At 37.5% G+C, this 23304-nt stretch overlaps 1 protein-coding gene across 1 annotated transcript in view; it reads right to left on the bottom strand.

The window, feature by feature from the left end:
• Positions 1–23304, bottom strand: part of NDUFS4 (NADH:ubiquinone oxidoreductase subunit S4) — a 54895-nt gene that overhangs the window by 19879 nt on the left and 11712 nt on the right. Inside the window, exon 2 of the mRNA XM_024210115.3 lies at positions 8395–8473. Within this exon, the coding sequence (XP_024065883.1) occupies positions 8395–8473 (79 nt within the window). The remainder of the gene's footprint in view (positions 1–8394; positions 8474–23304) is intronic.

Below are 23304 nucleotides of genomic sequence, written 5' to 3'. Positions count from 1 at the left end.
CTAGTCACATTGGTATTTGGAGTTGTGAAAATAGCCACAATTATTCTTTAGAAGCAAAACTGAGTCATAAGTATTCATTTTTGAGACTTTAATTTAAGACATAATTATATGGCTGGCTAAATTATTTACAATATAGTCAAATTACTATTTGCATATTTAGTTATAAAACCAAAACAAGTATTTGTAAGATGAAAACTCTTAACTGTAAAATGTTGCCATATTTAGTATATGTCTTTTAAAAAGCTGTACTAAACTGCCACCATCACATGTTCTAGAAGACCAGTATTCTTTGATGTAAAATGAAATACTACACAGTGAACAAAAACAAAAACCCTCCTGTCTCCCCCTCAAAGAGACATATCCTTTGACCCAGTGCTTCAGATTAAAGCCTTGAAATTTTTGCACAAGAATGCTGCATGAGGGAAGTCCAGACAAAACAGACACTTGAGATGTTAGAAGGTTGTATAACCACCAATCTCAGACACTCCTCCTTCCAATAACCTAGCAGAGATAGTGCTACCATGCACCACAAGAAAAGGATCTCAGAAAGAAAACCAATTCCTCTACCTTCTCCTCAAAAACATGCACATGAGAATGTAACCCATCAGCATAACTACAGTACATTTGTTTCAAGATAGCTCAGTAGAAATTGATTCTGAATAAATTAGGGGCTACTTTAAAAATTCTGCAAATTTAGCATTATAAATATTTTCCATAATGAAAGAAAATTATCCTAATCCTAGAAACACCAATATATTCATGTATCAATATTTGTTTTGGTTTTTTTCCAAAGCTTGTTCACACCATTTTTTTCTTCTTTACAAAAGAGGATGATACAGTAATTTCTTTACTTGCACTGTCAGAGCTACAGAAAGCTTCTCCTCTCTGCTGGTGAATAACTTGTTTCCTGCAGACAGACATTCTACAGAAAGCTCCATATATATCACTATCAGCCAACTGAGCTTGCTAACACCACTACATGCTTAATCAAACAGTATTACTTACAAAAGCAAGTTGCAGCAAGCACTAGAGGCTGAACTGAGATAGGTTATTCTAATTAAAGAGGGATTTAATTGCCAGGCAGCGAAATGCAATGAACTAACAATCAATATACTAGATCTGTAAATATAAATGTGTGCTGTATTTAAGATATTTCTAACAGCAACTGTACCAAACAAAAGAGAACCAAACCACACTTTAATATAAATTACTATTTTAGCAATAAATGTTTGTTCTGGTGATCAAGTGTGTCACCAGTGTACATTTACAACATTATTATTTTTATTATTATAGCACCAAGTGGCCCTTGTCATGAACCAAGGCTCTATTGTGCTAGGCGCTGTACAAATACAAAATAAGACAGACTGTAATATTTCTGGGGCAGGGACTAAAGTATAAGATAAGAGACAACAGATGATGCAATACAGATAGATGAAGAGTACAAGGAAATAATGAGATAATACCAGTCACTATGATAGCCAGCGGTCTCAGCAAACCAGTGACCTAATGGTTGTCAAGTTTTGGTAGGTATCACAACAAAAGAGAATTTTAAAGGTGGATAATGAAGTAGTTTTTCAGATTAGAGGCAGTATAGGAGAAAGCACAAAGGACTAAACGATTACCTTAATTTTTTTTAATCCAGATACTGTAAAATGCACAAAGTTAGCAGCAGTTTCAACTGCTGCCCAAGCGATCTACGTTAAAAGCATTCTGAAAATCAACATACAGCATGTCCACTGTATCCCTATTGTAAAATGCTGTAGTATTGCTCAGAGAATTTCCAGTTAAGTAAGATTTCCTCTTCTTGAAAGTACAGTAAGCCTATATTTAATAAAGCTGCAATTTGCCAAATGTCTCTCCTTTCAATTCACAAAAATAGCTTCTAAGACAAACTCCAGAAAGGATATCACACTGATTTGCCTCTAACTTTGCAGTATACTCAAGCTTTGTTTTCAAGAAGTAGTTATACCACCAGACATTTTTTAGTTTTTTTGGATCTGCTGGAAAATGATCCAAACTTTTAAGGGTGTGCTAAAACTCTTATTGCTGTGTCCTTTATATTATAGCACTCTAGACAATATGAGACATTTGAAAAAGTCTAACTTTTCATGATCATTTTCCACATATGGGTACATATTTCTATTTTGTGCTGCAGTGTCACCATTGTTTAATATACTCCATACTATGTCTTCTTTAATCAAGCCCAAATTATAGTTTCACTACTTTCCAAGCCAGGGAAATGAATGAAGGTAAACTGGTTACAAGCGGACATGGCTAAATTATGCTTGCTGGTAGGGCAAGCTTCTAGAGAAGTGGACTGTGTGATAGTTTCTACAATTGGTTACTGAAAGTATATGCATGCCAAAATGGCTCACATGCTAGGAATCCTATTGATCCATCATTAATCCTGTATTCTCAGATAGTAAAAATCACTACAGGCCATCACTATCACCTATGGATGGTCAACAGGTTGCCACTATTACTCCCCTTTGATGTAGTCATCCATCTGTTATTTCAAGGCTGGACTGTTGTAATGTGCTGTACACTTGAAGACCTCTTAAAAGTCACAGCAGGTGAGGCATGCAACTGTCTACCTCCTGACTGGAGTGAGTGCTTACATTTTTGCACTGGCTTCCCATTCACTTACATGTACAATTACTTCAAATGCCAGTTCTCTGAATTCCTGTCTACAGAAGGAAACTGACCCATTGTTGACAGTTTTCAGTAACAAGTTCTCCTAAACTGATTCCAAGAAAACAGCTTAACTGATAATATAGACAGGGCAAAGCCATTTCAGCATAGTTGCTGAAATGTCAATAGCTTGGCCACATACAGGATTTTATCACTACAAGCAGCTCGTCATGCTTGTACCACATCTCACTGTCTAGGTACAAAAAAGAAAAAAAAAATGCAAAAAGCGTTCACAGCACAATAGCAACTGTAAGCAAGGCTTCGCACTGCTGTATCCCGCAGCAGGTCACTGTGCTCCATAACAGTGCTAATATAAACAGAAAGCATTTGTGTAGCACCTGTAGCTTGTGCAGCACCCGTAGCACCTGTGGTCCACCTAGCAGAGACTCTTGCCATGTCTCCTGTATTTTTACTTCTTGTTTTGTGCGCTACTGTAACTTATGTACAGTTATATGAGTTTTCTCTTTAAAGGTATAAAGCATGTAATATTATGGATTTTCTTGTTTAAAAATATTTTATGCAATACTGATGTCAACCAGTCTTATCCATTGAAAAAAGCTTTATGAAAATTTTGGTACAGCACCTCTTCAACTGTGGACAGCTACTTCCACAGAACTGCGCTTTGCTGGAAACTATGCAATAGGTACCCACTGTACAATGGTAGTATGCCAAATGCAAGGCCTGCTTGGGGCAGACATGCTAAACAGGCTTACAACCGTACAAATGAAGCTTGTAAGTTGCAATAGTGGAATTTTTTACTTTATGCAATACTAATCATACTTTCTGCAATGACGCTCAAACTATGTTGTCCCATCTATATTTGCAGTTACATTGTTTTAAGCATCACTTGAGGGAGATCCACTGCTAAAAGACCTTGTCAGTGACAGGCCAGGGTCTCAGAACACTTCTCACGCTGCCATTTATCCTAGCAGTTGAGAACAGATGGAATGCCCTTGCTGTAAGCTTATTGGGTAAAATGCCAGGCCTTTGGAACTCAACCCTGCTGGTGACGCACCAGAGCCTGAGTTTGACCAGAGATTCAGGATATGATGCAACACCCATGATTTTGTTTAGCTTTGTTTATTTTATATATATATATATTTTGTTTTATTTTGGCTTTGGCTATTCATCGAAGATACCTTAACATCTGGACTACACAGGAAATGAAAGTGATAATAATGACAGGGGTATTAGAGCATCATCACTTCTTGAAGGTTATAGTGGATCACAAACTAAATGTAATACAGTTGCAAAAAAAGTGAACGTCATTTTGAAATGTATTAGCAGGAGTGTTATAATCAAGATATGAGACATAATTCTTCCACTCTACTCAGCACTGATAAGACCTCATCTGGAGTACTGTATCCAGTTCTGGGAACCACACTTTGGGATGTGGACAAATTGGAGAAAGAGCAACAAAAATGATTAAAGTTCTAGAAAGCATGACCTATGAGTAAGGCCCTACCAAATTCACGGCCGTGGAAAAAAACGCGTCACAGACCGTGAAATCTGGTCTCCCCCATGAAATCATGTCTTGTGTACTTTTACCCTATACTATACAGATTTCATGGAGGAGACCAGTGTTTCTCAAACTGGGGGTCCCGACCCTAAAGGGGGTCGCAGGGAGTCGCAAAGTTATCGTAGGAAGGTCATGGTATTGCCAACCTTATTTTGGCACTGACTTCAGAGTTGGGTGTTCGTAGAGCGGCAGCTGCTGGCTAGACACCCAGCTCTGAAGGCAGCACCCTGCCAGCAGCAGCGCAGAAGTAATAGTATGGGTATTGCCATCCTTACTTCTGCACTGCTGCTGGTGGCAGCACTGCCTTCAGAGCTGCGCTCCCAGCCAGCAGTTGCTGGCTCTCCGGCTGCCCAGCTCTGAAGGGAGAAGAGCCACCACCAGCAGCGCAGAAGTAAGGGTGGCAATACTGTGATGCCCTACAATAACCTTGTAACCCCCCCAACACCACTCTTTTGGGTCAGGACCCCTATAATTACAACACTGTGAAATTTCAGATTTAAATATCTGAAATCATGAAATTTATAATTTTAAAAATCCTATGACTGTGAATTTGGTAGGGCCCTACCTAGGAGAAAAGATTGAAAAAACTGGATTTGTTTATTTTGGAGAAGAGAAGACTGAGGGGGGAGATGATGACAGTCTTCAAGTACGTACAAGGACATTATAAAGAGGAGGGCGATAAATTGTTCTCCTTAGCCACTGAGGACAAGACAAGAAGTAATGGGGCTTAAATTGCAGCAAGGGAGATTTAGATTAGAAATTAGGAAAAAGTTCCTAACTGCAAGGGTAGTTAAGCACTGGAACAAATTACCTAGGGAGATTGCAGAATCTCCATCATTGGAGGTTTTTAAGAACAGGTTAGAAAAACACCTGTCAAGGATGGTCCAGATAATAATTAGTCCTGCCTCGAGTGCAGGGAACTGGACTAGACAACCTAATAAGGTCCCTTCCAGTCCTACATTTCTATGATAAAAGTAATTCCATCCTCAGGCTGCAGTGTAGTTATAAAGCACTTTTAATTTTCTTCTTTTGGATTATCATCGAAGTGCCTTACTGACATTACAGCCATATGTATGTATGTACATCAAGTAGATCAGCAATACCTATAGTAATGTTACATTTTTCCTACTAGATATTGTCATACGTGCAACTGATCTACTGAGAAAGATGTGTCAGATGTAGGGAATGTGGTTGTGACAAAGCGAGGGATTTTCTTATTTTTTCAATGGTTTGCATGCAGAGTGTGTGGGACTTGGTTTCCCTGTGTTTTGCTTATTTAACGAGGTGGTGGGAGAGGGGGTTTGTTGTTGCAGAGGACCAGTGGTGACCTCGCCTAGCAGTTGGGACCCTGGACCACAGCCTGGAGATTGGGTACCCTAGTGACTGGTCACCAGGAGCCCCACCCCAGCTGGTTCAGGTCAGTGGGAGGACAATGGGCTGAGGAGAGAGGACCCCTTGACCTGACCAGACAGTTCCAGCCAGTGGGGAAACAAAGGATGGAAGAGAGGGGGCCTAGGTGGCCTGTTTATCTGGGACCGAAGACAAAGGACAGAGGAGGGGCTGTTGGGGGAGGTGATATAGGATGGTCAGCTGGAAGAAGGGGGCTTCTGGACTGCGGAGAGAGAGCAACCAGAGCTCACCTGGATGGGGGAAAAGACCTAGATGAACTGTGTTGAGGGCTGCTAGGCCCGAGGGCCCTGAGAACTTCCTGTGTTGTGTTCAGATGTTCAATAAACCCTTCTGTTTTACGCTGGCTGAGAGTCACTGCAGCCTAGAGATCGGGGTTGCATTATTTCCTCTGGGTATGAAGGTCTCGGGGGTCCAGAGCGAGGGCCCACGGCAAGAGACAAGCATGCTGAAGGTTCAGGGAAGTGCAGATCCAGGAGGCACTGAAGCACAGGGCTTAACCCCCAGAGAGAATGTGAACCCTCGAGAAGGGCTGTCACACTGAAGGGGGTTCCTCCCAGGGACCGTACGGAGCCAAGAGAGAGCATGAGTCCTGTGAGTCTATGACAGTAGTTATGACAAAATTGGGGGGCGAGGGGGGAGGAAATAAGAGTTCAACTCATATTGCACAGTATGGTTTAATGAGCTCTGATAAGGAGATGTCTACACATGCAGCAAATATGAAACTTTTCCAGGGGGGGAAAAGTATCAATTTCTGCAATGTAATTTAACTATATAATTATGCATAGATACAGTGTGGTTTCATTATGCTTAGCACTAGTTTTTGAAAAAATGAACAGAAAATTAAGTATTAAAGTCTCTGAAAAGTGATTTGCTGCTAAATAAGGGATTTAATCCTAATTTACAACTGAGTTAATGTATAATTTAATAAAAATGAATTTATGTCAACAACCAAAATCTAGTAACCTAATCATCAAACATTCACTTGAAACCCCTCCTCGTTTATAAACATGAACTATTAAAGGCCTGTCATTTTTATTCAGGTGTGTGTTTTTCTGAAATGGTTTCTACATTGACTCCATTACAAACAAATCTAATCATCAGACTGTAATCAAGTCTACAGACACAGTAGTTGAAAAGATTCATAGTATTACAAAAATTAATCTCAAGCCCTGTATGAGCACAGAAGAAAAAAATTCCAGTAAGATCCACAAATAAATTGTAAATAAACAACAGTATTTGGTTAGACCTATTACCACAGTATTGGGAAGAACTGGACAAAATGAACATTTAACCATCTTATTTACTATTTAAAGGGCTGCCAGATTAATAATGCAATCCCTGATTAATTCTGTAAATACAGTATCAAATTTGAAAGTATTGTACATAATACCAAAAAATCCACAAAATGTACAAATTGAACTTGACCCCTTTGTAGCCAAGATACATGTAACTATAATACAAATTACCACTCCAGTGTTAAACCTTTAGATTAGGGAACAGTGCTACAATAATTCTATGAAATGCAATTCATAAGATAATTATTAAATCTAGGAAAAACAGGAACATGAGTATTTAGGCAGCATCCAGTGACTTTTAATCCATATACTGAAAACTGAACTATTGTATTTAAGTTTCTATACATAAAATGGCACATGCTGCACAACAAGTTACACATTTGTCCAACTAAATAACCACATCTGCCAAAATAGAGAAAAGAAATCTTAACACTGAAGTTTATAAACTAGAACTATGTTTATTATTTTTGAAAATGAGATTCAGATAAAAATGATTAAGGGTACTGTAATGTATTTACAGATAATCTGAACAGTTACCAGTTAACATAGACAAGGAAAGAATGACCCATATTTATATTATGGAAACTATGGGAAATAAAGTTTTAAAAAGATGTTCAAAAGCTTTAGATGTCTCAATACTGAAGTTACTATTACACATTTTCAATTTAGATGATAAAAAATTTCAAGTATTTCTTTTTATTCCCAAGAAGTTAAGATGCTTTTTTGTACGCCTGAAGGTAAATACAATATGAACTATTATGGGATTTTTTAAAAATTAAGATTTAAAAGTGGTAAGAAAGCCAATGAAAAACATGCTTTTGCTATGACACAGTCCCACCAGAAGGCCTGGAAGTCTTACAAAACTTATGCTATTGTATATTGTAAGCATAAGTATCAGGTTGCATCTAAAGTAACGGACCACACATTGCAAAATTTATAAGAGAAGGTTGCCAAAATTCTAATCTGCTACTGATTAGGAGAAGAATGCTATGCATTTGTTCCTAGTTGTAATCTAAACCCTCATGCATATTCAAAAGCCGAGTATAGGTACAAAGTAACACTAACTTTGCATCGTTCTTCAGACTATTTCTTCAACACTGTAGAACCCAGTAAAGTCAATTTTAGGAAGCAATGGTAAATTCTGTGTGATTTCACTAAAAAGGCAAATGTATAGCTTTCAAAAATAGCACTTTCATTACAAAAATAGAGTTCTTACTGCTTCTTGACCACAAAATAAACACCACCAAGGTAGTTTCATAATTCTGTATTGTTTAATATTTGTAACCATGAATTTCTTTCACATACAGATTTCCTTATGGCTCACTAATATTCCCACTTTAAAATGTATGAGAGATTTTTGCTTTGTAGTTTACATTTATATGGCTTTCCTACAAGAGCATGGAAGACCATACTGATGCCTATTGTGCAGAAATAACCCTGAAGGCAGTATCATAGCAGTGTGCAGTAGAAAACCCTTACCAATTTTTCATCAACTGTGATGAGTTGCGTGTCTTGAGCTTGGTCCTGTGCCAGCCGCCATGTGGAAGTGCTCAGTGACCTGCAGTGCAAGACTTGAAGTTAAAAAATGATTCATGCAATGAGAAAATAGAGGCAGACAAATCTTACATAAACAAGTTACTTTATCAATATCCATCTTGTAAAAAAAATGGAAGAGGGAGAGATGAGGGCACAAAAATCCTTTTTCTCCCCAATTAGTTCTGTCTGCTGAGTTTTTGGCAGACTCCCACTTAGCAGTTCACAACAGGCTGCACTTTATGTCAGCCTACAGGCTCTCTGTCACAGAGAGACTGCCAGTGGCAAGGACTGTACTGCTCTATATGAATGTACAGTAGTTGGTTTGTCACGAACAGACAAAAACACAAAGCTGCTGCAAGTATTCAGGAACTCTGATCCTAAATGATGGCATCAGAGGAAAACAATCTTAATTCTATCCCAATGGCGTAAGCTAGTTGTACCATTTAATAACAGGATATTAAACAAACTCACTCCTCTTAACTGATAATTCAGAGACAAATTCTGTCTTTATGACTAGGTACAGCTCATTTTGATTCATTTCTACCTCAATTGTTGATCTGTTTAATAACTTCCAAACATTTTGGTTAACCTTTTAGCATAATTAGTAAAACCTATAACATTAAGTATGGGCAGAACTATGAAGCCAATCCTGCTCCCAGTTAATTCAGTGATGGTTTTGCCATTAATTTTTATGGAGTCACTGGGAGCAGGATTGGGCCCCACAAAAGCAGTTGGTCCCTTGGCAAAACAGTACAACAGCAAGTGAAAGAGCAGTTTTCTCTGATAACTCTGTGTGCTTCACGTTTAATTCAGGTTGCTTTAAACAAATGATGCATTAAAGTGAGAGAATATATAAGTATAAAAAAGAGTGGACCAGGCTACTGTAGTTTTCGATTGTCCTTCAGAGGTTACATAATTCAGAAAGCTATACATATTTCATAATGCAAATGAAATTTATGAGATTTTTGTTTATGAGGTGTCATGGCTGACTTGCTGGTGATTTATTGGCATATCTTTTATCGCTACATTACATTACACAATTTTTGAAAGCCAACCATGCAATATGAGTACATTCTAAAATCCAAATTTTTCAGGAACAGAATGACAGTATGTTCAGATTTTTTTTTTTTAAATACTATCTAAGCCAAAAATAGAAGCCAACAAATATGTACATTTGTTTAGTAGGCTACAATACGAAATACAGTTTAAGAACTATGAGTTTGCATACAAGCATTCAAGAACAAATTTGAAAAGCATGTCATAATTATGTACAGTGCTTTGAAGGTATAGAGTCCAAATGGCTATTATAAATTCATCTATTCCCAGAATTTAGTAATATACCAGCTTTACTGCATTTTGCAACATCAACTAAATTAATTCCCTCATTTTAGAGAAAACAGTCCAATTAACATTTAAAGTGACTGAAAAAGTTATTTTAACAATGCTGACAAAGTTCTAGCTATTATTGCTTGTAAGAGTTTGAGATCACTGAGCACAGGTCAAGCCACAACTATTTTATGCGAAGTTATAATTGGAATTAGTAGGATCCAACTCCATTTGTCCAGGAAAACAACAACATTCCAAGAGGTTATGTTACTATTATTTCAAGCTCAACGCAATTCTACTTCAGTTGTGTATTCCCATTGGTCTATATTATTTAATGTGCATTAATGCAGTTCATATTTAACTATATTAAATTTGATTTGCCAAAAAAGCAGTTTGCCATCAATTACAAAACAAATTCCTTCTTTTATTATTTTTACTTTTTCATGATAATGCAGCCTTCTTAAGTACAAAAATTCTTGCATCATCCCACTTGACCACGTGAACTCATCATTCTTGCTTGGGCTGACAGATTTCCTCTGTGGCAGCACTGGAATAATGGAGACCAATTGTTCTGGGTGACTTCAGCATAAATGCAGATGATGAACCTTCTTAATTGGCTTAGGGTCTCTTGGCTATAGTGACAACTGTGTGTCTGTCTCAGGTAGCTTCTGGCTCAATTCTAGCAGGTGGCTGAACTCTGAATCTTGTTTTTGGGACTGACATTGGAGGTGGAGGGGTGAGAGAAAGGGGATATGCCTTTGTAGACTGACCATTATCCACCTCTGTTTTGTTGGTTGAAGCACTCACTTCTGTTAAGCTTTCTTGATGGTCTGACCTTGCAGGCTTACTGGACTGCCTTTCGTAATGTGCCTGTACAGTGCCTAGCCAAATGATGTTCTGATCTATGACTGGGGCTCCTAGATACTACTGCAGTACGAATAATAAATTATAATCTACTGGGTTTCAGAGGGCTCAAAGGAAATTGGCAGGCTAGTAAAAGAATGGCTTACTGGGACCTTTTAATGATATTTCATCCTTTACCCATGAACACAACCTTCTCTGGTTCCATCTTACACAATAGTATTTTTTTTCAGATGAAGCAGAAGGAAATATGGGTGGAGCACTGGGGGGAGAAGTCTTGGTCCAAATAGGAATAATTGAAACTAAAGAGCTTATATGGATATCTTCACCTTCACAATATCAATCAGCAGAACAGTCCAGGGGGATGAGGCCCCCCCCCCAGGTTAAATCAAAGCTGCTTACATCCAGAATATTAAGGAATTTCCAAGCTATTTTAACAATAAGATCATATAGATCAGACTGATCTGTTTGTCTGCATGGTAGGAAAGGTATGCTTGGAAGAGAGTGGGGTGTGTCAGTACACAGCCTGGGTTTCAACTATTGCTGCTTCCTGAGGTTCTTGGAGTGCTAGGGATGTGCAGATTAAGTCATACTAGTCAGATTCAGGTCTCTCTTGGCTGGTAAAGGACAGTGGGGAGATAAAACCATAATTGGAACAGTTTTTTTACGACTCCCCGCAGAAGAGCAACATATCAGCTCTGCTTAAAAGACTATCTGACCCTTGCTCAAGAAACCATTTTGATGCTGACAATAGTCCAATTTCACTCTGTTTTGAAACTGCCATACCAGGAGAAGTTTAAAATGGTTTAGCAAGGCAACTACAGCATTGTCTGTGGTCCTCCAATCTCTGATCCTACACATCTTCAAATGTGGTATAGTACACAGAAGGTCATGTTTTTTTTGGTTGAGGATCATCTTATGGTGATGAAGATCGTACGCCCATGGCAAATTTTGAAGTGCATCAGCCATTTTTTAATATCAACTGGCCATGAAGTGCAGATGATACAGCTGTGGACACTGCAGATGTAGATTAGTTACTGAAGTTTCTCAGTTCTGTTCATTCTGAAAGCTACTAGGAGGAGAGTGTGATAGGTTCCCCCTGGAAACTGGGGTACCACTGAGCCCTCTGACCCACCAGCCTAGGCTCCTCAGACTGCTGCTGTGACAAGCTGCAGACCTGCTCCCGGTCTTACATTTCCACCAGCATACACACAGGTAGGGACACACCCAGCTGCAGTTACATGCAGGCTCTCTGACTAGCCACTGCACAAACCAACCAAACAGTAGAAAGGCTAAAGCCACGGTAACTCTCAGCTCCCTAGGCACGCACCCCCTCTGGAGCATAAACCCAAAATTATACTGTCTTGTGCTGCACAAAACTGTACGGTGTAAGCGCATAGAGTCCCCACCCTGCAATGTGAAGAGGAATATGCAACAGCCTCTCTGAGCTAAGATTCCCAAGCACCTCACTCCAACTCACTGGTTTAGATAAAGCAAAAACAAGTTTATTAACTACAAAAGATAGATTTTAATTGATTATAAGTGATAGCAAACAGATCAATGCAGATTACCTAGCAAAAAACACAAACTAAGTCTAAGATACTAGAAAGACAGGATATGAAATAGCAAATTCTCACCCTGGCTGATGATACAAGCAGGCTGCAGATTCTTAAGGGACAAACTGCACTTGCTTTACAGCTTGGAATCCCCAGGTCTTTCATACACAGGCTAGAAATCCCTTTAGCCTGGGTCCAGCACTTCCCTCAATTCAGTCTTTGTTCCTCAAGCGTATCCAGGATTCTTCTTGTGTGGGGAGTGATGTCACTCCCTGCCTTATATACCTTTAGCATATTTCGGGAACCCTTTGTTTCAAAACTTGATTCCCCGACCGGTTTGTGGAAAAATACTGACATCCCAAAATGGAGTCCAGAGACATATGGTCTGGTCACATGACCTTGCATACCTGAGTTATAGCAGTCTAGAACATTCACAGGAAGGTTAAGTTCTTCCAGGGCCCACTGTCTTTGGCTTCTTCACTGTTGTACCAGAAAGGCTAGTTGTGGGTGTCACCCAGAGTAAGCATGATTGAAATGCAGATACATAGTCAATATTCCTAATTTTAGATACAAAAATGATACATGCATACAAATAGGATAATCATATTCAGCAAACCATAACTTTTCCAATGACACCTCACATGATCTGTCTTGTACAAAATGCATCATAATTATACCATAATCATATAATAATATCACTGTGCAGAATATGGGGTGTAGTGTCACAGAGAGTTTTCAGCAATTACTCTTCTGTTCAGATGCTCCCATCTATTAGGTCAGAAAGAAACTGTATAGGAGTTGGAGAACAATTTTGTGGCCAATAGAGTGCTGCCCACAGAGCACTCCTGAGGAGCAAAAGAAAAATAACTTTGCAACAAAGCATTGTATTTTCAAATAGGAATAAAGATTCACTAAAGAGAAAAAACAGCAAAATGTTTAACTGAACTAGCTGTACCTGCTAGAAACAGAAGTACTCAGTGTTTTCAAACAACCCTATGTGGTGAAAATATTACAAGTCCTTTGTTTATTTTTGCACTCATCAACTGCCAGAAGGAATTATATCAACTGCTTGGGCTGGTATATAGGAAAAGAAGTTAGAAGACCACTGAAAACCTATGAACTCAGTATTCATTCTATTTTAATCTTTGATTTTCAAATAACTTTTTACTTCACTATAATAAGACATGCATACTAGTCTAGGTATGCTTTGGCTTAGATAAATACTTCTTTTGATGCAAATACCATTTTGATCATAAAGCGCTAGTAGTAGAAATCTGTTGTTCTTGAGATCAGTGAATAACCAAGACTTAAACTGAAGTTTTACTTTAAAAGGTGGCTCTAAAAATGGCATAATGGATGCCAAAGTTTATTTTTTTAATTTGCATATCAAATATTCTCAAGTTTCTTTTACACTACTACAATTTTTCCACTTTAACAAATATTGCTAATGTGTGTTCATTTTATATTATATCTTTATAATTTCCATGTTAGTTTCTTTACTCTTTCAGAGTTGTTACAAATTTAGTGCCAAACGACATTTGATCATGAGTTTTCACCAAATTGTTCAGAGCCAATCCAATCCCTTGCTTTTAAATTTGCATTTAGGAAATTATGAGTAGTTAAACGTTAGCTCATTTTTAAATGAAGTTTTGGTCTTGGAATTTCTAAGGATTTTTCCTCTCTGAAAAATTCACACAGACACCCAATCATTTTTTCTTTGTGTAGGTAAATAAAGACTAAAAAAAATGGAACAGACAGATCACCAGGGCATTAAGTTAAAAATGGAGTGGCTGGCACTGGCCAAGCTAACAAAGCTACCCAGGGAAAAGATCTCTCATACTAGAGGGCTCTTTAATCTAGCAGAAAAACATATGCGAGATTGAATGGCTGGAAGTTGAAACTACACAAATTCAAACTTGCATTATAGCATAAGATTTTATCAGTGAGAGTAATCAATCATTCAATCAATCAGCGAGGGTAATCCACATCAAGGAATGTGAATTCTCCAGTACTTGAAGTCTTTAAATTAAGATTGGATCTCTACGAGATATGCTCTAATGCAACCACATGTTATTACATTTGATGCAGGAATTACTAGGGGGAAAGGAGGGCAAGAAATTGATAGCTTGTATTATGGTGGAGGTAAGACTATATGATCACAATGGTCTTTTATGGCCTTACAAATCTATGATACGAGGATGACAAAAAAAAAAAAAATCCAATAAGCCCTGTTTACCTCTGTTGTGGACATGGCTCATGAATCTTTAGGGTGTTTTCACTCAGAACTAATGGCAGATCAACCTGCAAAACTTCTAGTGTTTGAGGAATTATATTGCCTGGAGTTCGATATTTTTTTTTCTTTTCTATACTATCAACCAAATGTAAGCCAAATTAAGCATATTCCAAGTCTATTCCTCACAGATAGAAAGGGTGTCAGTTACTACAGAGGACTGTTCCCCACAACCCAGTTATTTGCATTCAACTTCCAAATCTTTTTGACAAAGTTTACTTAAGTTTGGCTGATAGTTCTGGGCTCTCTTTATGGAATGAGAGAGAAAAGTGTGCAAGGACAGTTCCATGAGGTCCAGAAATTATGAACTCTCAGCCTAGAAGAGTGCTACTGGAATTACTCATTAATTTTCTTCAGAAGTAGAAGGAGTAAAATAGGCAGACGGACTAATTTTGAAACAGTATATTCAGAGCCACTGCCTCCTAATGGGTCAGGAATAAACTCTTGTTCTGTCATTTCAGTCTGCTTACCAAAAGATCCCAGTTTTGCTATGGACAAAAAGACTCCACTGAGTTCACCTCTTGTCTACTTATCCAGTTGTGCTGTGCTGATTTTTGCTATGCAGACCCCAAGAAGAGGTTACACTTGTTTGTCTGTATAGGCCATCACTCTAGTGCTGTCCATCATAGTGGACAGGTTGAAGTTACACCTGTTTTTGTAAGAGAAAGATGAGCTAGTCAAATAGCTTGGTTGTCTAGCCAGTTTCTGCTTCTTTTCATGACTATCTTCCCTGTACTAAGGATTTACAATCAGACTGGCAATCATAAGCCTATATTCCTCAAATCAGATGACCTCTTTGAATCTGTTCTTGCTTGCTACCAGGCTAGGGAAGAGTCTGGGAGCTCTCTATTTGAAATGGGGTTAAAAATGAGCATCCAAAAGAGATGAGATAGCTGGAACCTGAAGTAGAAGCATATGGAGTCTCTCGTGTCAGTAGAATACATGATACTAGCATATCTTTTGGGCTTAACAATTTTTTGAACTATAGAAGCTATTGACTGATTTTTATCTTTCATGGGAAATTAACTTGTGGAACTTGGTATTGATTTTGATTCTACAGTATTTGATAATTTGAGTAGGAGTAACCTGACTATTCAAAGTTCACAATCATTGCAACAAATTTTGGTCTGATTTTCAAAGGTGTCGAATACGAAAAAAATCTCACTGAATTGATCTCACAGGGTGCTATTTGAACTCAGAGCCAGCAGCTTCAAAAACTTCTCCCCCCTTCAACCTTTCACTATCTTCAGGTTCATTCCCCTCAAAATACAAGCACATCTCAGCCTTCCTCAAGGGTGCCCATTAGGGAGTCATTTGAAATTCCCTAATCCTGACCAAGCAGTAGCTCTAATTTACACAATTGGTGTAAGATCCCACAGCAACCTTATACCTGGGAAGATAAGACATGGCAGCGCTCCTCATTCCCATCATGACCACTTTTCCTCTTTACATCAGGGAAGCAGAAGCCAGCTCTGCTGATACCATCACCATCCGAGAGTTCTGCTATAAAGGAGAACTCTCTGCTGACCGTTCCTGGCTAGTTTAAATCCACTTTGTGCCATTCAAGCTCAAGAAGTGCCAAGTGGATTTACCAGACCTGAGCTTCGGCTCAGATTTGTTAAATATGGAAAAACATTCTATAAATATTTTAGCTAAATTTTACATGAAAATTAAGCAAGGCATTTGGCCTAAACACTAGTCTTGAAAATGTGTTATTTTTAATCAGATTTTAAGATTCAACTGACTGATTTTAGGTGAAACTAAGAAGACTACATATTAACCAATACATAGTAACACAACTCCATTTCTTTTTTTTGCATTTAAATACATAACCACAAAAATTAAAAATTTACACATTTGGGAAGACTGATACAGACACTGAAGTAATAGAGACTTACCTAAAGAAATTAAGGAAAATGTAAAGAATCCATGTTTAGAAGAGGTCAAATTACTGTGCTTGCCTGGCTGGTACACAGAATGACCACATGCAGAATATTCATACTCCTCTGGTCTAATCAATAAGGTAAGACTGAACTCACTGTAAAAAAAAAAATATAGCTACTTAACCACTATGTGGGAGACATCTGACTGATCTTTTAGCACTGCCTTTTGGTCAACGGTTGGAGGTATGTTGAAGAAAATTTGAAGTTTCGAAAAAGGAAAATTGGGTCATAATAGGAAGACAGAGGAAAGCCTGAAATCAAACCCCATGTCTCATTCATCATATAATAGTAGGGGTTTGAAAGCACTCATGAAAAAGCATGTATTCTGATCAAGCGTAAAGGGAGTTTTAAGATGACCAATCCTGAACAACAGTAGGTACTAGAACAAATAAAATTCAAAACAGAACCACTGAATACGCAGAACAGAAAGTTAACTCTTGGGAACCTTGCATAGAAAGGGACAAAGCAGAAATAATCTAAGAAAAAGCTAGACAAAGGATGTGAATGTGAAACAAAGCTATACATTAAACCAATGTAACTCTCTAAGCAGTATTTATTGGACATGAGCTCAAAGGCTCCAGGATGGTGCATTTTATATTCTAAAAGTAAAATAATATATAGCTAGAAATATATTATGATTAAGAAGTAGATTCAAAACAAACTAGGGCATTTTTTCATGTAGGATATACATGTTATGATATAATAAAATTATTAGTAAAAACTGAGTTTATGGATCTAAAAATTTTCTCTCTCTCCATATATTTATATATATCTGTTTATAAAACAGATTATGTGAAGTCTCTGTATTACAATTTTGTGGCACATAGTGCATGAATAACTTGGTTTTGGAGGAGAAGCAAGTCTGCAATTAAAAGTAGCTACATTCTTAAACAATACTTGCACATCATAATTTCTCCTCTGTCTTCAAAATTATGTTAAATGATAAACACAGAAAAATGAGTTTGAGATAGGTGAAAGGAAAACTGTTCTAGTCTAATCTACACTACAGAAATTGTTACTTTAAAATGGAAAAAAAATCCAAACTGTGAAAATGAAAACATTAAAAAGTGTTGCAGGTATAAGCAGTTATGATGAAGAGTTGATGTATAATGTACTATATCTCCCAATTTACAAGGACTAACTGAATTTGCTTTTCTGCTAGAGAAGACTGCATTTTAGGTATACAGGTGTTGCTCATCTGGAGTGTGCCTAAAAAAATACTAAAAAATAAAATAAATATTAACATTGTTTGACCTTTGGCTACTAACTACCAAGTATCATATATCAAAGCCAACTAGTACAGAAGATCACCTGTCTTTGGAAATTGAACTCACGACCTTGTAAGTACTAAATACTTTATTAAAAAGGAAATAAGCACTTTCGTCAGAGTGGCTCAGCACACTAAGAATGAAGCAATCTGAGACCAACTCTAAATTACTATAGTAGCTGTCACAGAACATGTAATGTAAAAAGTACAAGATTGTAGATATTAATTTCTTTAGCAATGGGGTCATTTATAAGATGTTCCACTGATGTCAAGTGACTGAATTGTTTTGCACTATTGCAATCTGTTGTAGTATAACTTCTGATCAGCAATTTGGTGTGTAACTGGGGAAGGGCATTACGCACTACTCCCTAAACCAGAAGACACACGTCTGGAAATTAATCTCTGATCATAATCCTGAGTTGGCAGATTCTCAATGCAACAGTGGAAACTTGGATGTTAGAGGGGAAACAATCCTAACATTTACTAGTATTTAATTAGTTTGGCCCACGCAGGATCTTCTTAACTATCAACTGATTTGGGGATTATCTATTTTTGGAAAGGGTCTTGAGAAATGGGGAGAAGGCTGAAGGTGGAGGGAATTTCAATTAAAAACACAGGTGATCTAACTTTGCTATGTCTGCTTTCTGAATGTCAAACTTCTCCCCTCACATACACACACACATACATACATACATACATTCAGGCCACATCAGTAGTAACTGTAAATAAAAACTGTTCTAAGTGCTCTCTTTGTAGTAAAAAGAACATAAGTCCCAGGGTTTAATGCCAACACTGCAAGGAATGAAAGAAACTCAAGTTCCACAACTAGAGCCCTACAACTCTGCGGATATCTGCTTTATATCCGCACCCGCGAATATACACAGACCATTTTTGCAAATCGCAGATTGGATGCAGATTTTGTATCCACGCAGGGCTCTATCCATAACCCACTTCTGTGGTAGGAAAGTCTGTGCTCTTTTTCTGGTATAAAATGTATCCTGAATTGTATAAAATTAAACAAAAAACCGCTAGAAACTTTACATAAATTTTAGGTTATACAACATTACTGCATGTCTAGCCTTTCCTCTTGATGTTGCCTCCCTTTTCATTTCATTGAGCATTTATAGTAGCATTCACTGTATTGATAGGTCTGGAGATAACACAAGATAGCGAGGGCCACAAAACCTGGCTTGTAAATTTGTGCATCTTATTCTTGCCTTCCATATCCCCAGAACAGTCCCATTTAAAAACCATACATCTAATTGTGTGCAAAATAATTTTTTTAAATGTTACTGAGAAACTTCTTGATTTCACATTTCCAGTCTGCAAGTGAAGCCAACTTATCTGTTTGGCTAGAGCAGTGTTTCCCAAACTTGGGATGCCGCTTGTTTAGGGAAAGCCCCTGGCAGGCCGGTCCGGTTTGTTTACCTGCCCCGTCCGCAGGTCCGGCCGATTGCGGCTCCCACTGGCCCGCGGTTTGCCACTCCAGGCCAATGGGAGCTGCTGGAAGCGGCACGGGCCGAGGGACTTACTGGCCACCGCTTCCAGCAGCTCCCATTGGCCTGGAGCAGCGAACCGCGGCCAGTGGGAGCCGCGATCGGCCAGACCTGCGGATGCGACAGGTACACAAACCGGCCCGGCCCGCCAGGGGCTTTCCCTATACAAGTGGCATGCCAAGTTAGGGAAATACTGGGCTAGAGAGCCACAATTGCAAAGACAGCTATCACACACACACACACACACACACGTACACAAAAAGCAACTATTTCACACACAACTAATGTGTTTCACTTTGAAATACTTCATAAAAATCAATGAAAGGAAGAAATGCACTGCATTCTGGAAGTAGTAACTAAATGAAACTTACCATTTTGCAAACTTGTCTGCAGTCAGAGTTCACTCTAGACATGACAGTGAGATTATCAAGCTAATGGACCCTCTTAAATCCTGTCCTGTTTCATTCTTATTCCATCTCCTTTGTCCTGCTTTTCTCCCCCAACCTTTGGTTTCCTTCCTGATCTATAGCTTTTGTCCTCAATTCCACCCCAACCTTATTTCTCTGTCACTATTCTACCATAATTATCCACCTTGCTGCTTACTCATCACACTTGATTTTAAGCCTTATTATGCATTTGTGGATTTGTTTCCAGCTCCAATATGTTCAGCTGCTGCAGATCTGCATTTTACAGTACTGAGAGTGGAACAACCATCATGACACTTTAGCACGCTTCATTTAGTGTTGCATCCAAACAACACGCACAATGGTGCAATCCCGTATCCAGGAATCAACATTAACTGAACATCCAATAAAAGTCAGGTTGTGTTGTAAATATCATTAGAATCCTTAAGACAGAACTTGGCCAGACTGCAGTAGTCAATAGTTCCAGTTGGACTTCTGGTGGAACATTAGGGTGTGCAGCATATTTGCTTTTGATCTTTAACCTCATTACACTGTATCAATAAGATTTAAAACCTGTTAGAGACAACATAGAATATAAAAAGTATTACATCTTTCTTTACGAAGAGTCTAATCACAATGCTCTTTTGTTGTTGGCAAGACTGTGAAATAATTAACTTCTATCATGCACATTTGCCTTTGGCTTGAAACAAATGACCAATTGCAATGCAAGTTACCTCCTGCTAGGATCTCCTATTATAGTTTTACAGAGTGTTACATCAAACATCTAGATACAACAAACTTTCTAGGACACATTTGAAAATAATCATTATGTAAAACTACTTTAGAAGACAAGCCTGATTTTTTATTTATTTATTTATTTAGATAGATAGATAGATAGATATCAGAGAACACTATATAAGGTAAATATCTACTCTCTTGGGACAATAATACTTGAGACAGATGAGGGATACATTATTGTATGTTATTAGCACATAAGGTGATTTTATTGTAGTTTATTTTGAGAGAAATTAAACTGTATTTTCACTCAACCTTTTTCCTCTCCAGACTTCATGTATCTTAATTTTCCCTTCTCATTTTCTATTTACAGCTAATTTCTTTACTTGCTCGTCTGCTTAATCTAGAGTACTGAGAAAGACACGTTTTAAAAAAAAAACAAATAAATAGTTTATCTTCTACATTTTCTTATGGTCCCCTGTTCTCTTAGTTACTGCATTATTCCCTTCCTCCACCCCAGTTGATTTTTATTTATATTTTCTTTCCCCTCTGTTGTATTCTCTCTCTATGCTCTTGCCTTTTGAGCAGCTATTAGCTCCTTAAAAGGACTACCTGCTAATGCTGACTAGTTTCCAAAGTGGAATAAACCCCTAAGGCAAAACTAGTGCTCAGGATGCAAAGCTTACTCTTACTATAAATTCCAATTCAAAACACAGGCAACAATATTGAGAGTTTAACCTGTGGCTTCTCATTTTCAACACAATCACCATCTACATTTAGACAAAACATCACTATTGTGAAACTGCACTTCAGACAATTTACAGAGAGCATATAAAGATCCCTTGAATGCATCACAGCAGTGTCAGACTACTGCAGCAAACAACGTTGTTGTTGTTGTTGTTTAAAAAGATTACAAAAAAAATTAAGTCACTCATTTTTCATCGCATTAGGCCTTCAAATATCTAAAAAGAATACCTTATTTTATAACTATAATCATGTACAGCCTCTCAATTATGTTGTTTTAATATCTCCCAAAGAGCTTCTGTGCATGAAGTATCAAAGATTAAAAGATCTACTTAAATGTCAATTAAAACCTAATATTTATTTACATTCTGTTGAGTACATTAATACAAATTTTATCATTAGCATTTTGTGGGAGGCTTTTTACTTTGTTAGACTGATATTAAGATGGCAACTGGGAAAAGTATACGAATATTAAGGAGCACAAATTTCATGAAAGATATGCCTTCAAATATTTATTTAAAAGTAAACTCTAAATTTAGAGTCAATTTTTTAAAATAGTGAATTAAAGTTCAGTATGAAAATAAACTTCTATATTACTAGTCCAGTCTTATAAACAGCTGCAAGAAATGTTTGCCTACACAAATTCTGTGGCTGCCTACAGTCTGTCTAGCACAGTCAAAAGTTAATTTACTTTCTCTACATTAGTTGCAGGTCAAGGGAAGATTCAGACAGCAATAAATTACAGCAGCTGAAAGTGGCTTGTTAACAAAATGGTATCTAAATATACCATATTGGCCAGCAAGGAACAATGTCACCTTGAAATACATAATAGATAAATTTACACATATTTTTAGTTTAAAGAGAGACCACTCAGGGCCCTAAGTACATCTGATATAAACTTTAGTTCTAATTTTAAAATTTGAATATACAATAAGAAGGTGAAATTCATTTTTGACCCAATCTCCTTCTAGATTGATCAAAGGACCTATTTTATTTAGTTACAGAAGACTATATATGACACTTCTGGGCAATCTCGAGATACACGTTTGTAAAGTAGTTAGACTTAAGTTCTTACAAGAACACAATGAACCTCATTATAGAAACAAAACATTTAACAGTGTGACAGTGCCTTGCTTTCACTTAATTGAACTAAAACTTTTTTAAAAATTGAAATTCCTCATATTTTTGAAACAGGATGAATGTAACGTAAATGCAGAAAATTCTTAAAGAAAATGTTTAAATCACCACAGGACTCAACCAAATCTACTAAGACTGCTAGATAAAATAGTGCAGAGAGTAAAGGCACTGCACAGACTTCACTCAGTAGTCTATTTATACTAAGACTAGGTTTAAGCTTCCCTATAAAAGTATGTAAAGCTTCTCAGGATTACAGTAAACATGGTTTTTCATTCCCACAACCCAGTCAATAATAGGAAAGTTAACAGTACGTGTAAAAGGTGATTTCCCCCTCCTCCCTCCCTACCCCCCGCCACTGTTCCAGGAACAGTGGCCCCATGTTAAAGTCTGGAGTCTAAATGAAAACTGTTCATTTTTTAGTTTCTAAAGAACCAGCAATCCTCAAAAAAGCATTGTAAGGAAACTATTTCTGTATACAAATGATCTGAACATCAAAAATAAGCGAAACAGCTATGAACAGGATTAAGTCTTCCCTTCATCCACATACATAAATAGCATAAGCAAGAAAGAACCCATTTCTTTAATATTTCCACAAATTTATGCTACGTAAAACCCTGTTTTGAAGCTTACATAAATAAATGGGAAAATTTAAAAGTTTAGAACAACATGGAAGTAGTACCATACTAACTGCCTTAGCTGTAGTACAAATTATGTATACAATGGCAACATAATAGCTGTTTTCAAATAATTTAGGACACAGCCAAGGATTTAAATTTTGAACACTTTAACCCACCCTCGTCCTATTCCCATATCTACTTAACATATTGACAATCATGAGAGAGTACATAGGTATTAACACAATCACAGTTATGTTGGTTTGCTTTTATTTCCAATAAAAATAAAAAAATTTGATACTCATCCACAGCCTGTTCCGTCTCATGCTGCAACGAGCCATAAAAAGCATCCTAAAGAGGTAGCAAGCACTGTTTCGTTTCTCAAACGTTTTATATTTAATTATCCAGAATTTCCATTAAAGGTTATTTTGGGCCATACCAATTCTGATGCTAACCTCACTTAGAAAATGATTGCTTTGG

This window comes from Terrapene carolina, unplaced genomic scaffold (assembly GCF_002925995.2).
Source record: "Terrapene carolina triunguis isolate 2854851 unplaced genomic scaffold, T_m_triunguis-2.0 Scaffold69, whole genome shotgun sequence".
NCBI classification, from domain to species: Eukaryota; Metazoa; Chordata; order Testudines; family Emydidae; genus Terrapene; species Terrapene triunguis.
Note: the sequence above shows the minus strand (reverse complement) of the source record. Positions and strands in the feature narration are given on the sequence as shown.